At 39.0% G+C, this 16771-nt stretch overlaps 1 protein-coding gene across 1 annotated transcript in view; it reads right to left on the reverse strand.

The window, feature by feature from the left end:
- WASL (WASP like actin nucleation promoting factor) overlaps positions 1-15733 on the reverse strand; it is a 62025-nt gene extending 46292 nt beyond the window's left edge. Inside the window, 2 exon segments of the mRNA XM_053896633.1 lie at positions 15497-15544; positions 15546-15733. Of these exon segments, the coding sequence (XP_053752608.1) occupies positions 15497-15544; positions 15546-15614 (117 nt within the window). The 5' untranslated portion in view covers positions 15615-15733.
- Positions 15734-16771: the final 1038 nt, after the last annotated feature.

Here is a 16771-nt window from a genome sequence, read left to right on the forward strand (position 1 = left end):
TCTAAAGCAGGTTTAGGTGAGTGACAGACCAAATAAATAATCATGTACTATATCTTAATAGAATTTTCACTAACTTTTATACACATGATAAACAGAACATAAGCAGGTACTGCCTGTCCCCCAACCCTAATACTTCTGGTATTAAAGACTCAGTTCCTTTCTCCAGGGACAAGCACCTGTGCTTATGCTCAATTAAGATTCTCTCCCTAAAATTTAGAATTCCAAACTGAGTCACAGGACTAACGGGTTGAGGGAAGAGATGACTGGAGTTGAGAGAAGTTCCACCAACTCCTGCTGTTGTTCTCAGAACTTCCCAGCCTCCTGCTGCTCCTGAAGTTTTATTGTTCAATTCTGTCCCAGATTCCATGGGATCCTCTGATAGCCAATAAATTCCTTTTTGCTTAAACCAGCCAGAACCAGTTTCTGTTATTTGTGCCAAAGAGCTTTAACTAACAATTGGTTTCTTAAAGTAAATATTAAGTAATTCTCATACCTCCAAGTTCTTAATGGAAATCAATGAGAAAAGACACTTTATTCACTATACATATATGCTATTATATGCAATCATATAAATATGGAGCTGAATTCATACAGTACTTCCTTTGGCCTGATGTATTTTAATAGCCTGAGAGGACACTATTCTCCATAAATTCTTGACAATTATCTTTTAATATATAGATTCATGCTCAAAACGGAACAGGTTTCTCTTTGGTAAGAATAAAGGGCAACTTTTTGGCAAGGATTCAAACTCTTTCTTAACCTGCGGCAATTAACAACTTCACCTTTGCCTCCTGCTATTAACCCAAGATATAACAGATGGCAGCCAAATAATCTACAAATGCCCAAACATACTATATTTCTCATCTTAACTCATTATGTTCACTCTGCTGGAATATTATGTTTGAAACTTGTCAAACTCCATATACCTAGTTCAAATAGCACACTCTTAATCAAGTTTTTCCACTATGTCCTCAAACACTTCTCCCTCTGCATAATCCCATAACGTTTCATTTACACATCCAATGAAGGACATATCATTGACTGACTTGTGACAGGTCCCTACATAGGGTGTTTCGCCAATGCACCATTCATCCTCTGAAAACAAGGGCCATGTATTCTCCAATTATGTACACTTAGTCCCAGCACAGTATTTATATGCATTTTGCATTCATTCATTAGCTCAACTAAATTGAAAGGAGTGTCTTTCTTAGAATCATATTAATTATTGTTACAGTATTTTTAGAAGAATGACAACAGTTCTCTTCTTGGCACTTCAATTAATCATAAACATCTATATGACATGGTGAAAACCCCAAGTTAATGCATCCCCATTACTAATATTTTAAAGCCACCAATCACAGGAATTTGCTTCCACCTCAACCTCCATCCACAGAAGAGGGAGACAAGCCTTCCTTATCCTCCATCACTGAATTGACCTGGAACCTTTTTCATAATACCAATATAACACTGATCTGATTATTATAGCTTTACTATAAACCTTAAAAATCAGGTATGGTGGACCAACATTTTTCTTTTGTGGCTATTCTAGCTCCTCTCAATTTCCATCTAAATGTTATCTATTTATTAAATTTTTAAATGTTTATTTATACTTTTTTTGGGGGGGGAGGGAGAGAGGGAGAGGGAGAGGGAGAGGGAGAGAGAGAGGGAGGGAGAGAGAGAGAGGGAGGGAGAGAGAGAGAGAGAGAGAGACAGACCAGACAGACAGACAGAGAGAGAGAGGGAGACGAATTCCAAGCAGGCTCTGCACTGTCAGCACAGAGCCTGACGCAGGGCTTGAACTCCCACACTGTGAGATCATGACCTGAGCCAAGGTCAGAGGCTTACCAACTGAGCCACCCAGGTGCCCCTATACTTCAATTTTTTAATGTTTATTTATTTATTTAGAGAGAGAGCACGCATGAGAGAGCAAGAATGGGGGAGGGGCAGAGAGGGAGAGAGAGAATCCCAAACAGGTTCCATGCTGTGGCTATGAGCGCAGAGCCCAACGCAGAGCTCAGTCCCACAAACCATGAGATCATGACCTGAGCTGAAATCAAGAGTCAGATGCTTAACCAACTGAGTCAAGCACCTCTACCTCAACTGTTTTAAAAGTGAAAAAAATACCTTATTGTGATGAGTTTTTAAAACAAACCACCAAGCTAATTACTTCTATGTTTGATACAATCTTGTTTGCAAGGTGGCTAAATAAAGGGAAAGTTGCTACTAACAAATATTAATGCAACCTTCTTACTTGCTTTATTTGAAAAAACAAACCCGTAATATCCCACTTTATAAGGAAGATACATAAACTCTGATTGTAAAGTACCTTGTTGCATTTATCTTCTCATTCATTAACTTTCATTTTAAAATTGAGAAATCTCTAAACTTGGAAAAATAATACCTGAGATTCAGGAAAATCATACTTAAGAAATCACAACATTTTTTATGGAATTAAATTAATAATTATTGCTATTTGTATTTGTTTAATGTTACTTAGGACTACAAAGAATATACTAGATTGTCATAATAAAAGGCACAAATTATTGGTCAGTGCGATCTGACAAGATAAAATCCAATTTTAAACGCACTTATGCCAGGGCACCTGGGTGGCTCAGTCGGTTAAGCTTCTGACTTCAGTTCAGGTCATGATCTCACAGCTCACTGAGTTCAAGCCCTGCATCAGGCTCTGCGTTGAAGCTCAGAACCTGCAGTCTGCTTCGAATTCTGTGTCTCCCTCTCTCTCTGCCCCCCATACCCCCATTCGTGCTCTGTCTCTCTCAAAAATAAACATTAAAAAAAATTTTTTTTAAATGCACTTATCCCTTTAAGCAATTCTATTTCTTGGAAATTATCAAAGTAAAATAACAGATCAAGTGTGTGAAGATAGATGGAATATATGTATACACATACAAATGTTAGGGGGAATGTTAGAATAAAAAGAAAGAAAAGAAAAATAACTGTCTATTTCTAGGGAATTGGTCAAGCTTCTAGGATGTGCCCACTGAAAACAGTATACTTACTGACATGAAACAATGTCAATAAAAAAATAAACATCTGTGTTTGTCAGGGGGTGTTTGTTGAGAATAAGTACACATGTTCATTTACCATTCAATAATTCATGAAAACCAAAAGCTAGGAGGATATACACAAAAACATTAATAAGAATTAGTTCTGGATGATGGGGTTCATAGATGATTTCCATTTTTATCAATATTATTTTGAAAACTGCCTGAGTCTGCACTTAGAAATATAATGTGAATCACATAAGCAATTTCAAATTTTCTACTAGCCAATATATAAATTAAAAATGTGTAGAGGGGTACCTGGGTAGCTCAGTCAGTTAAGCGTCTGACTTCAGCTCAGGTGATGATCTCATGGTTCATGAGTTCGAGCCCCACATCAGGATCTGTGCTGTCAGTTCGGAGCCTGGAGCCTGCTTCGGATTCTGTCTCCCTCTCCCTCTGCCCTTTCCCCACTAGTACTCTGTCTCTCTCCCTCTCTCTCTCTCTCTCTCTCAAAAGTAAATAAAACATTAAAAAAATTTTTTTAAATGTAATGAAATTAATTTTAACATATTTAACTGAATATATTTCTTAATTTGTAATTTCAGCATATAATCAATATTAAAATCTTTTTTTTTTTAAGTTTATTTATTTAAGCAAACTCTACACCCAACATGGGCTCGAACTCACAATCCTGAGACCAAGAGTCACATGTTCTTCTGACTGAGCCAGCCACATGCCCCCACATCAAAATCTTTCTGTTTTTAAATATTTATTTTTGAGAAAGAGAGAGAGAGAGAAAGAGAGAGGGCGGGAGAAAGGGAGAGAGAGGAGACAGAGGATTGAAGGCAGCCTGCTTGCTAACAGCACAGAGCCCTATGCAAGGCGAAACCCATGAACCGCGAGATCATGACCATGACCTGAGCTAAAGTCAGACCATTAACCGAATGAGCCACCCAGGAGCCCCTCAATATTAAAATCCTAATGAAATATTTTATTATTTTTTTGTACCAAGTCTTAGAAATAGAGTGTGCATCTCACATTTACTGCACATCTCAATTTGAACTAATGACACTTCAAGTGCTCAACAGACACATGTGGCTAATGGTCACCAGGCTCCATTATGGGACAATGCACTGTATTTTTAATGGGAAAGAAAAGTCATTTTTTAAATAATAAGTCACTTGACTGCTATCAGAGATCTTTTTCCAAAATCTAACACCTGAATATTACATAATATTTTGAGTTATTCAAACTGTTTCCTCGCATTCTGTGGAAAAATTGTTTTTAGAAATAAATAGGTTGGTCTGAGCTCAAGGAAGAGATACAACAATGTAAGAATTAAATAAAAATGTAGCACTAACAGAGCCTTCCAGGATATAGGTGGGTGTATGTATGCATAAAGCCAATTCCCTGATTTCCATATTTTCTAATAGTGAATTCCTGATGGTGAAATTGAATAAATATTAACTGATTAGCTATATACTGTCAGCATTATTTTCAGGTCTTTCAATGTGAAATTAAGATCATTCTGAGTATGTTTAATCAAATAAAGAATTAAAATAACTTATGCTTCTCAAACTTCTCTAAGTTCTCCTCAAAAATAATAAAAAGACCATAATCATTAGATGCATCAAACTTAGGCTTGAAAAATTAAGGATTCATTCAGGATGATTTCAAATAAACCTAAGAATTCTTATTGGAGGAATTTCCTCCCTCTACTGGAGGTAAGAATTGCATCAAATTTCTCTTCAAAAAACCACACAAACAAGAAGAGAAAGGTGTAAAACATTTAAAGTGCTAAAAGAGAAATGCACCAATCTACAATTCTGTATCCAGCATAATTATCCTCAAAAGTGGAAAAGTATTTTTTAAGACAAACAGAAATTGAGAGAATTTGTTCCTACTAGACAAGTAGTCTACTTGCAAGAGGTGCTAAAAGTTCCTTACGGTGAAGCAAATGATATAGGTCATTTGAATATACTTGAAAGAAAAAAGTTTTAGAGAAGGAATAAATGAAGGTTAAATAAAATCTTTTATTTTTCTTCTTTTTTTAATGTTTATTTATTTGTGTGTGTGTGTGAGAGAAGAGAGACAGACAGACAGACAGAGCATGAGTGGGAGAGGGGCAGAGAGAGCGGGAGACGCAGAATCTAAAACAGGCTCCAGGTTCTGAGCTGTCAGCATGGAGTCCGATGCAGGGCTCGAGCCCACAAATAGCGAGATCATGACCTGAGCCAAAGGCAGACGTTCAACCAACTGAGCCACCACAGTGCCCCTATTTTTCTTCTTTATAAATGCTTTAATAGGTAACAGCAACAATGTATTCAGTGATTATGGCTTATAGATCAGTGAAATGAATGACAGCAATATTATAAGGAATGACATAGAAGAACTGGGAGTTTTATGTTATAAAGTACTTCTACCACCCACAAGGCAATATAGTGTTACTGGAAACTGAACTTTGATTGATTATAAATATATATTGCACAATGGAGGAAAACCACTAAAAAATTTTTTAAGAAGTAAAAACGATTATGTTGAGAGGAAAGAAAATAGAATCATATAAAATGCTCAATTAAAACCAGGTGTGCCTGGATGGCTCAGTCGGTCAAGTGTCCAATTTCGGCTCTGGTCATGATCTCATGGTTCATGGGTCGAGCCCCACATCGGGCTCTGTGCTGACAGCTCAGAGCCTGAAGACTGCTTTGGATTTTGTATCTCCCTCTTTCACTGCTCTCCCCTCTCAAAGATACACATTAAAAAAAGAAAAAAGACAGATAAAGAAAGGAGAAAAAAAGGAACAAAGAACAAGGGCAACAAATAGAAAATTAACAATATAGTAGATATTAATCTAATTATATCAATAATTACTTTAAATGTAAATGGTCTAAATATGCCAATTAAAAGACAGAGACTATCAGAATGGATTTAAAAAAAAGAGCCAAGTACATGCTGTTTACAAAAAAAATTTTTTTTTTAATTATAAAGACACAGGCAATTAAAAGTAAAGGGATAGAGAAAAATATACTATGCTAACCCTAAATAAAAGAAAGCTATATTAATATTGGGCAAAGTGTGTTTCAGAGCAAGGAAAATTATCAGGTATAAGAGGGACATTATATAATGATAAGGAGACCATGTCTATAGGGAGATATAACAATACTTAATATGTTGCATTCAATAACAGAGCATGAAAATATGTGAGGCCAAAGCTGATAAAACTGCAAGGAGACATAGATGAATCCACTATTTAAGCTGGAGGCTTCAACTTTTAAACATAAAAGTACTAAGAAAACTGAGTAAATATTTTTGTAATTCTAAGCTAGCACATTATTAAATAAAAACTTGATATAACAGAAAGACTATTATATTTAACTTTACAAAACTTTAAAACCCCTGCAATGACCAGGAATACCAAATATGCTTTGTCAAAAGATAAATGACAAACTGCAAAAAAAAAAATACTGTAATATACAATTACCATCTCTAAAGAATTCTTCAAATCACTAAGAAAAAACCCAATAGAAAAAGATTGTCTAAAAACAAAGAACAAACAATTCACAGAAGAAATATCTATCAACAGACATAAAAAGATGTTTAACTTCACCAAAAACTACAAACCAAACAGATATATATTTTTTTTTTTTGGACCCGTGAATCTGTCAAAATGAAAATGAGTTTTAAATCCTAGTGTTGATGAGAATATATGGAGTTTAGAAACAACTGTTTTGGAAAACAATTCAGCAGTATATATTAACATTCTTAATGCTCATGCCCTCTGACATAATTTCTTAAGAATTTATTCAATAGAATTACTTCAAAAGGATACATAAAAATATGTATTTGAATGTTCATTGTATGTTTAGAAACACATATGTTTCTAAAGGCAAAAACTTGGAGAGAAAAAAAATACCTATTGCTCTGGGCTGAATTATGTCTACCTAAAAGATATGTTGAGGAGTTCCTGGGTGGCACAGTTGGTTAAGCGTCTGACTTCAGCTCAGGTCATGATCTCACAGTTAGCGGTTCCAGCCCCACGTTGGGCTCTGTACTGACAGCTCAGAGCCTGCAGCCTGCTTCAGATTCTGTGTCTCCCTCTTTGTCTGCCTCTCCCTCCACTTTCTCTCTCTCAAAAATAAACAAACATTAAAATATATATATATATATATATATATATATATATATTTATATTTTAACACCTGTATCTATGAATATGACCTTACTTGAAAAGAGGATCTTTACAAATGTAACCAAGTTAAGATGAGGTCATTAGGGTTGACATTAATCCAATGGCTGGCATTCTTATAAGAGAAGACACAGGTAAAGAACACCATGTGATTACATATGTAGAGATTAGAGTCGTGAGTAAAGCCAAGAAACATCAAGGATTGCCAGCAATGCCAGAAGCTAGGACAGAGGCATGGGATGAAGTCTCTCAGTGCCTCCAGGAGGAACCAACTCTGCTGACACCTTGATTTCAGAATGCTAACCTCCTAAGTGAGCAAGAATAAATTTTGCTTTTTATAAGCCATGCAGTTTGTGATACTTTGTTATGGCAGCCCCAGAAAACTAATACACCCACCAACAGAGATTAGTAAGTTACAAGAAACTCACAAAATAGAGGATGCAGTAATAAAAAGTATGCAACAGATACAAATGGACATGGAAACATATGAAATATATATTAATATACGTGAAAAAGTTAAGTTTCAGAACAGCATGTACAATACGAATTTTATGATAAAGAAAACATACCTCTCTGCCTCCAACTCCTCAATGAAACCCATCCTTCTCACGTGCCGGCCAAGGCAAATATGGGTTAGACTACTTCCCTCTGCAATCTTGACCTGCGCTGACACCTTCACAGACTGAATTCACTCCCATGGCCTCAATAATCAACACTCTGCAAAGGATTCCAAAAGCTCTACTCCTACAATCTCTACTATCTTGCTATTACCATCAGGAGGTTCTGTTGTCATCTGGAATTCACACAGCCAACTGAATATTGCCATTCTTTCCTTCACAACATTGCCATTATATAACCTTGGGATGGCAACTAGATGTCATTCATCTATGTGAACCTGGACTGACTGGTAGTGGCTACCTGTACGATGCACTGAGTATTCAGAGACCGCATCTGGACACAGCAGAAAAAGTGCTATCAGCAACAGGTAGTGTCCACCATGTGCACAAAGACCATGTTACTATCCCTCATAACCCTTTTTTTGTTCTAGATGCTGCTACAATTCCGGTTCCTTAGCCAGGCCAGCTGAGAGAATGAATAAGATGTTTAGTAAACTTTAAACTGTTACTTAATTATTCCCATTATGAATGTAATTTCTAATTTTCCCCATCTCTAGATCCTTCCTATCTTGATACTTTTTAATGAAAAATCTTTTTTTGCCTCTTTACTAGTAACTTAAGGACTAAAGTTTAACCTCTACGTCTGAAGTTCAAGTTCTTCCAAAATCTGGCCTCAATTTACCCTTCAAACTTATCATTATGTTCTGAAACAAATACTATTCTCATTTCTAGCCAAGCCAGTCTATTCAATATTTCCTAACACTCCATGCCAATTTTCTACTCTAAACTTACACGTTTCCCTCTACTTGAACTCAGGTGGTTCCTTGCTTCTGACAAATTGTATACCATTTAAGGTCCTCATGTTCAAGGCCCACAATGATGCAGCAAATGCCACAGTAATATATCTATCTTTCCTATTATTTAATTTTTTATTATATGCTGGCTAGTGAAACATATCTTTTTATACAAGATTTTTGTCCTCCCCAGCTACTTAGAAAACAACATAGTTGTAAGAACTGAATCTTCCTACTCCCTCCATGTATTTGAAGATACTGGGGGAGTGTCAGCATCTCAATAAATCCTCAATACTTGACGATGATATTTCATTAATAAAAACCGTGGAAATTTGGATTTCTGATTAGCTTTATGTGTTGCATACAAATCAATTAGCTCCTTTACTATAATGAAAATTTCTCAAGTATTTAGGTATCCTCTGATATTTTATGGCAACATAAATTCACCATAGTGGAGGGAGAATTTCACTTAAATTTTTTTATTTTGGAACCAAAGACATGACAAATACACAATTTCACCTCTATTTTAAAACTTAAAAATACTACATAGTTTTAGCTTCTCCAAATCTAATATAAGGGTTTAACTGTAAAATGAAACTTGAAAAACATTTCATTGTCCAAAGATTACTGTGTGCTTGGCTTATGATAATTTCTGAACTCATATCATTTTTAACAGCAGTTTATATTCCTAGATGTCTTTCATATTTCCATTTTGTTTCAATTTATCTGGTATTTAATGAGTTCTCCTTTTACAAAGACATATTTCTATAGTAAATCTTCAGGTCAAGTTAAAAATAAGTTTAAAAAATCACTATAGCAGAGGAACCCCGGAGTCAAGGATACTGAGAAACTAAGTAAACTATCAGAAAGCCATAGTAATTGAACTATGAAGTTACTACACATCTTTCAATTGCTTCTATTTTCTAAAGGGTTTTTTTCTAAATATGCCTCTTCAACATTACTCTACACCCAATTATTTGGTCTCTTTAAAAAAGGGTCACAATTGGGGCGCCTGGGTGGCTCAGTCGGTTGAGCGTCCGACTTCAGCTCAGGTCACGATCTTGCGGTCCGTGAGTTCAAGCCCCGCGTCAGGCTCTGGGCTGGAGCCTGCTTCCGATTCTGTGTCTCCCTCTCTCTCTGCCCCTCCCCCGTTCATGCTCTGTCTCTCTCTGTCTCAAAAATAAATAAATGTTAAAAAAAAAAATTAAAAAAAATAAATAAATTAAAAAAAAATAAATAAAAAAGGGTCACAATTCCGACATAACACATAAACTCCAAAGTGAAATTAATATTGTCTAAATAATCTCACTCTCCTATACTGATATTATAGTCACTAATCCTCCACTAATTTTATAATACTGACAGATACAATAGATAGAAACAGGATATATTTCTGTTATACTATATATACGAACAGAGTTAAGTATACTAAACGTTTCCTAATTACTAAACAATACTTAACCACTTAAAAATATTAGATTGTTCAGTCACACACCGATTAAGAGTTATATTTACAATTAACGATATATATTACTGTGGACAAGAATGTATGAACTTGTTTTGCTTCCCATCTTTACAGTGAAAGTGACCTCTATACTAATGCTGGGTTCTATAAAGTCCTAAAGAGACTAATTTATAATGAAGCCCAACTCTATCTACTCTTTTAAACCTCAACTTTGAATCAGTCTGTAAAATAACCAAGTTAGTTCACTATAACTGTTAAATCTAACACTTAAACTAAAAACGTTTTAAAAATCTTTATACCGTTTTTTCACATGCTTCTCCAAACAGCCAGAACACTCTATATACATTATAGCATTATTCTCTGAAACCCTTAAGCAAGCCCATCTTACAAATCTAAACACTAAGGCTCTTACTGGTTAAGAAATTTCCCTATATTATAAGCTAAGAATAACAAGAAATAGGGGATTTATAGCCCAGATCTGCTGTATTCTTCTAAATCTCCTCCTATTTATAGTCTACCAGACAAGACACTTTTATACTCACCTTTTTCCTCTATACAAGGTTGCCCTTTCAGTTTTGCATATTCCAAATCCCAAATGTTAACCTTTTTTCTCTTTCCATACTCAAGGTGAAATACATTCTCGGCCCTAACTTCCCAGCAATGCTGTCTTAACTCAGGCCTTCATCAAAACAATGATCCATCTAGGCACCTCTCCCTGTAAACCTATTTAAGAATTTAGAACAGAAACAAAGTAACAGTTGGACAGCTACTCTTACCACCTATATTATTAGTTCAGCAGCTGACTTAAACCACATTGTTCTTATAAAGGAAGATTTAAGTCCAGATAAAACTTGCATCAGAAATTGAAGATTTTAACAACGTGATCAAGCAATGAGAAATGCTGAATGAGCTCGTAGGGAATAAATGAGTTAGCAACTATAATTAATAAGTATTCAGTGATCTGTATGCTAGATATTATAAAAATCATAGAAGACTACGTAGGTATAAGATCTAATCTTCCATAATTATATATAGGGTGAGAAAATAAAAAATCTAATGAAAGAATATAAGTAGGTTAAAACAAGTGCTCAGGAATCAAAAGAAATAAAGATTAAAGATGGTTAATAAAAATGGTTTTTTATGCACCACTAAATCTTGAAATAAACAAACTAGTTGAATGTGTCAGAGAAAAGCATCAGTCAACATTACCAACTTAATCCATTTGGACCACAGATGGTTGTAGAGAGGTAGTATGAGGTTTTATTTTTCCCAATCCTTAATTTCTTACTTATTCAGCACTATATATATTAAACTCCACTTGGCAAGATGGCATATACTCTAGAGAAAGTAAGCTAAATCACAGTACATGAAAAACAACAAAACTAACTACAAAACAAGACCTGATCTTGTTTTTAACTCTTCTTAACTGTTCTAAGAAAATACTACCAACTAATGAATTGCATCAGAACTATTTAGGTAAAAGTATATAACATATATTGACATATCACATATAACTCAAATGAAACCTCAACTTTCACAAAATCTATTTTTTAAACTGTGGCAAAATAGATTTACTTAAGATTCACTTCTTCCATGAAACCAATCACCAATCTAGAGTTTAATATACAGACATATTTCCATTTAGTGAAGTATGTATGTTTCTGCATCCTTTTTCTGCTGGTGGTTACACCTGTCTTTAACCCAATTCTCATCCCTCACCTGCTATATGCAAGGGGAATGAAATCCTACTAGAGACTTTTTAAATGTCCTGGAATTCCCACCAGCAATGCCTTAATTCAGGCCCTCATCATATCTTATGTGGACTGCCGTAAATACCTACCCGATCTCCTTTGTCTCCACTGTTACTACCTTCAATCTGCCTTCTATAGTGCTTTCACCTTTCTCCCAAACTTTCTAAAAGTCGTATCTGATCTTGTGGTCCCCCACTAACTAGTGCAATACTTCCTCAACTGTATCTCTCTGACATCTATGAAATACACATTGATATCTTAACAGGTTAGAGAAAATCTGTAGTAAAACAACAACAAAAAAACCCAACTTCGTTTTAATTTAATCTTAACTCACAAAATATACATCCAAGATTGAAGGGAAACATATTAACATGTCAAATGTGTTTCAGGAATACCCTATCAGAAAACAGTAAACTTCAGCAGTGAGTCTCAAACTGTGATATATGTTAAAGTCTCCTGTTGACCTTACTAAAAATAGAAATGCCTGAGTTCCACCTCAGGCCTACTGAATATTATCTAGAGATTCGACCTAGCAGTATTTGCAATCTCCACAATATTTCTAATGCATACCTAAGTTTGAGAACCTAGGCAGAAACTCTCCTTGCTCCATAACAAACTATTAGTAGGTCCCAACTTTCCAAGCTGTTTCATTCCTCTCATCCACCTGGGAGTTACCTACCAATCTTAAATATTCAGGTATCACCCATTCTAAAAAACTCTTACTCATCCGCTCTCCCACTATTCTCTTTTAATCTCCTAAACTTTTACAAAAAATAACATCCATATACTTACGTATGGTCCTTCTAATCCACAAAACTACTCCATAAGACAGAATCCCTATTTTAGAAATAAGAAAACCAATTCTACCACAGGGAGTTAAAAACAAGACTTAAAAAAAAAAAACAAAAACTTGTTGTAAGTGACCATCTGAGTTTGAACTCTGGTGTGCTGACTACAAAGCGAAGACATTTTCCATTGAGACATGCAGCCTCCTACACATCCCTCTGAAGTACTGACTTACTCATCAGCTTACACATTTGTTTCCCTTTTTACACACAGTAAGCTCCTTGAGGGCAGGCATCAACCCTGATTTTGACCTCAACATTTAGTTACTCAATATATATGTGTTGAGTCACAGAAGGAATGCAGCTCCTCCAGAACTGGGACTATAACTACTGTTTCATTTCTTGAATTCTTAGTTAGAGCTCTAAATACACTTCTTCCCTAACAAATTTGGTCTGACTTTTGACTTTTTCTTTTTATAAGACAATGTATTTCACTATTATTTTAAACTACAAAAAGCCACACAGTGGGCAAAGAGGAAAAAAAGGATTGTTCAAAAAACAATCGTTCGGGGGCACCTGGGTGGCTCAGTCGGTTAAGCGCCCGACTTCGGCTCAGGTCATGATCTCCTGTTTCATGAGTTCAAGCCCCACGTCAGGCTCTGTGCTGACAGCTCAGAGCCAGGAGCCTGTTTCGGATTCTGTGTCTCCCACTCTCTCTGCCCCTCCCTCCCATGCTTGTGCTCTCTGTCTCTCAAAAAATAAATAAATGTTAAAAAAAAATTTTTTTTTTAAAACAATCTTTCTTACTTTACTCTCAAAGAACTGGAGACTTCGAATATTAATCTTCACAAAAAATTTCATATCACAAGAGCAGGCCACTAAAGAGTGTGATTTTAAATGACAGAAATTCAAAAGGTAAAGGTGACTAGTAAGAGACAACATAAGGATATTGGGCACTGAATACGGACAGCGTATTCAGCAATCCACTTAAGCTAACCAGAAAGAAAGCTCTCTTTCTCAATCACAGTATTCTTTCAGATCTTTCATTCTGAAACGAGGAAACATTATAGGTAAGCATAAAGCAATCAGTCGGTGTACTCACGTTTAAATGTAATGTCCTTCCTGCCTAAAGTTAATGTGTCTGGTATGTCAAACAATACAACTACTTCCTTTCTGACACAGATTTCATAGCAAATGTAAATAAACTGGCAAAATTTAAAATTTTTCATTTGCAAATAATGTAACATTTGAAAACCTGGAGATTTTCATAAATCAAAAATATACAAAAATTGGTGCTGCTTTAAGAATCTTACACTCTAATTTTATCAGGTTTTGGTGGGGAAAAAAAGTGATAATTCCTTTAGCACCACTTTTTGAAACAAATCAGTAACAAGGGAAGAAACCATTCTGAAACAACATGATGTAGTGGAAAGCACAAGAGACTAGGCATCAGGAGTCCTGGTTTCTAGTTTTGGTTACATTCCTAAATTGCTGTGTGACTTAGGGTTCACTGGCTCCGTTTTCTCATTTGTTTAAAGGGGGGGGGGGGAGGGGGCTTGGTTATCTTTAAAGTTATTTCTCAAAATACTGATATTAATAAGCCAGTCGTCTTATTTCATTCTTATCAGTAAAATGTAACACACATTTGAATTAAATGTAATAATTCAATCTCCAACAGGATACAAGAGGTTGATTCCTATAAAGTTAACGATTAACTCATAGGGTAACTTTCCAGAAACTGTCCAATCCTAACCTCTTAAACAAGCAGGTGTAGCCCAGTTGGGCACTGCTAACAACAGTTGTGACTTTGCACTGCTCTGCTGACATTTCAGTCGGCGCTCCCCGGGTTCCTGTGGCACATGCTGTGCAGGTGCTAACACGCAAAGAGGGGAGAAAGGAACCCCAACAGCGTTTCAACAAAATCAGCCAGGGTCCAACCCAGCCACCGCAGTCAGATGCAGCCTGACAAGGCCTACACCACAGAGCAGAACCTCCCCACCCCCAGAAGTGCCAGCAGCCAATGTAATGAATGCTTCCGTCAACAACACACATTCCCCTTCCCACAGCAGAACTGCTTGCTCCCAACCAGCCATCTGGGGTTGGAACAGGCCGCACAGCACCAACCTAAGAATCACTCTCAGGCCCCAAAAGGCCAAGAACTACTAGAGATTGCGGTTCCCCTGCGCATGGTTGTGGGGAGAACAGCACCTCCTCCCACCAATGCAAAAAAAAAAAAAAAAAAAAAAAAATCAGTGGGGAGGAGAGCAGAAACCAGGCCTGGTCGAGATTGCTGGAGAAATAAACGCTGTTTCTCTGCAATGGGGAGCAGTAGCATTTCCTGCTCTCATTCTGAACCGATGCACTAGACTTCACCCCCTCCTGAGATCCTAAACGGGGATTAAAAACAACATTCCGGTCCGCTTCATTCATATTTGGGCTTCATTCCTCGACCTACTCACTCCTGAAACCTCTGCCATTGTGAAAGGAGGTCCCCCCCCTCCCCAGATCAAGCGGCAGGAGGTGAAGCGAGGGCCGGTACAGAGGCCCGGTTTTTAAGATCGAGGAGCTCGTGCAAGAATAAAATCCCCTTGTGGCCTGGGAGCAAAGTTTGAACCAGTAGCTAGGGCGCAGACCTGGGCCCGGCCAGGTAGGGTTCCAGGGCAGGCCTGCAGAGGTGACACTTCCCAGCTCACGGGCAACTTCGGGAGGCGGTGTCCGGCCGCCCCGGCCGGCACTGCCCAACACCCGGGGAGCCGGGCTGGCTGGAGGCCTGGCCGGGAGCCGGACCCTCCCCGCGCCGCTCCCGCCTTCTTCCCCACTCCCACTTCCCGGCCCACAAGCCCGGGCCCGAGAGGTAACGTCAGGGGTGGCGACGCGGGTCTCGGCCACTGACCACACATTTCTTGCCGAGGAAAGTGAAGAGAGACTCGTTCTCCTGCGGGTGTGAGCAGCAAGGACCCCACATTGGTGACCCTCCGCGGTGGAGGCGGCTGCTGCTGGCCGGAGCTCATGGTTTCACCGGCTGGGTTGCGAGTCCAGGGCCGTCTCCGGAGAGTAGGCGAGTGCTCTTTCCCCTCTCGGTGACAGGGGCGGGAGGAGGGGAATCAGAGGCGCAGCATCTCGCAGCTCCTCGGGCGCGGGGAGGAGGAGGAGGCCACGGGGAGGAGGAGGCCACGGGAAGGAGGAGCCAATGGCAGGCCGCACAGAGAAAGGGAAGCTCCCAGCTCCCGCCCGGCGAGGCTCTGGCCGGATGGTCGTTGTCCTTGTACTCCGGCGACTGCGCTAAACTCCCAACTCCTCCTCCAACCCTTCTTCCGCGGCGGCGGCGGCGGCGGCGGCAGCGGCGGCGGCGGCGGCGGCGGTGGCGGCCGCACAATCCAACATGGCAGCGGGGGCGGACGAGACCACAGGACGCAGGACGCGGGGGAGCGCGCCGGAAACGCGCGGCTGCGGGCCGGGCCCCGGAGGAGCTCCCCCCGCCAACCACGCCGCGGCCGGCCTCGCCGCGCCGGGCCAAGGCCCCGCCCCCTTCCGGCCGAGTCGCGGACCGCACGGTGAGACGCGGACTCCACGGTGAGACGCCGGGCGGGAGTTTCGCGTACCGGCCCACGGCTCTAGCCTCCTTCCTGCGGTGCTTGCGCCCGGTGGCAGCTGCCTGCACAAAAGAAGAGCCGCCCGCCCCTGTCCGCCCCTGTTCTGTGGACGCACACCTTTGCGAAGCGTCAGTGCAGACCCAGGTCCCCCTTCCCCGAATAGCTCTTATTTCTGGGGTGCGGAGGCCGGGCGTCTACACTGAGGGTTAAAAGGTCTGGAATCTGGAGAGAGAAGTGACGCTCTCCCCTGTGCTTTTCGGTGGTTTAGGTCAGAGCCGCAGGTGCCTGGGGTTTCTCAAACTTTGTCCAAACTTCAGCAGTGGAAGTGGAGGAACAAACAGGCCTCTCCCAGTATTGTGAAAGAGAGATCTTGCTGATGGATGCTACAAAAACCAAACGCACTTGGAAAAAAGATTTCTACCCTTCGCCTAGAGTGTTGCGTGGGATACATGTATTTGTAACATTTAAATTCAAGCTCTTTTCTCTGAAGTACCCTGAGAATATTTTTCCCCGTTTTGTGAATTGGAAAATATTCTTTTTCCCCTTCTCATGTTTTTTTCTCAGACCCCAAAGAC

The sequence above is a fragment of the Panthera pardus genome, unplaced genomic scaffold, assembly GCF_024362965.1.
Source record: "Panthera pardus isolate Hobbes unplaced genomic scaffold, ASM2436296v1 HiC_scaffold_8, whole genome shotgun sequence".
In the NCBI taxonomy this organism is placed as follows: Eukaryota; Metazoa; Chordata; class Mammalia; order Carnivora; family Felidae; genus Panthera; species Panthera pardus.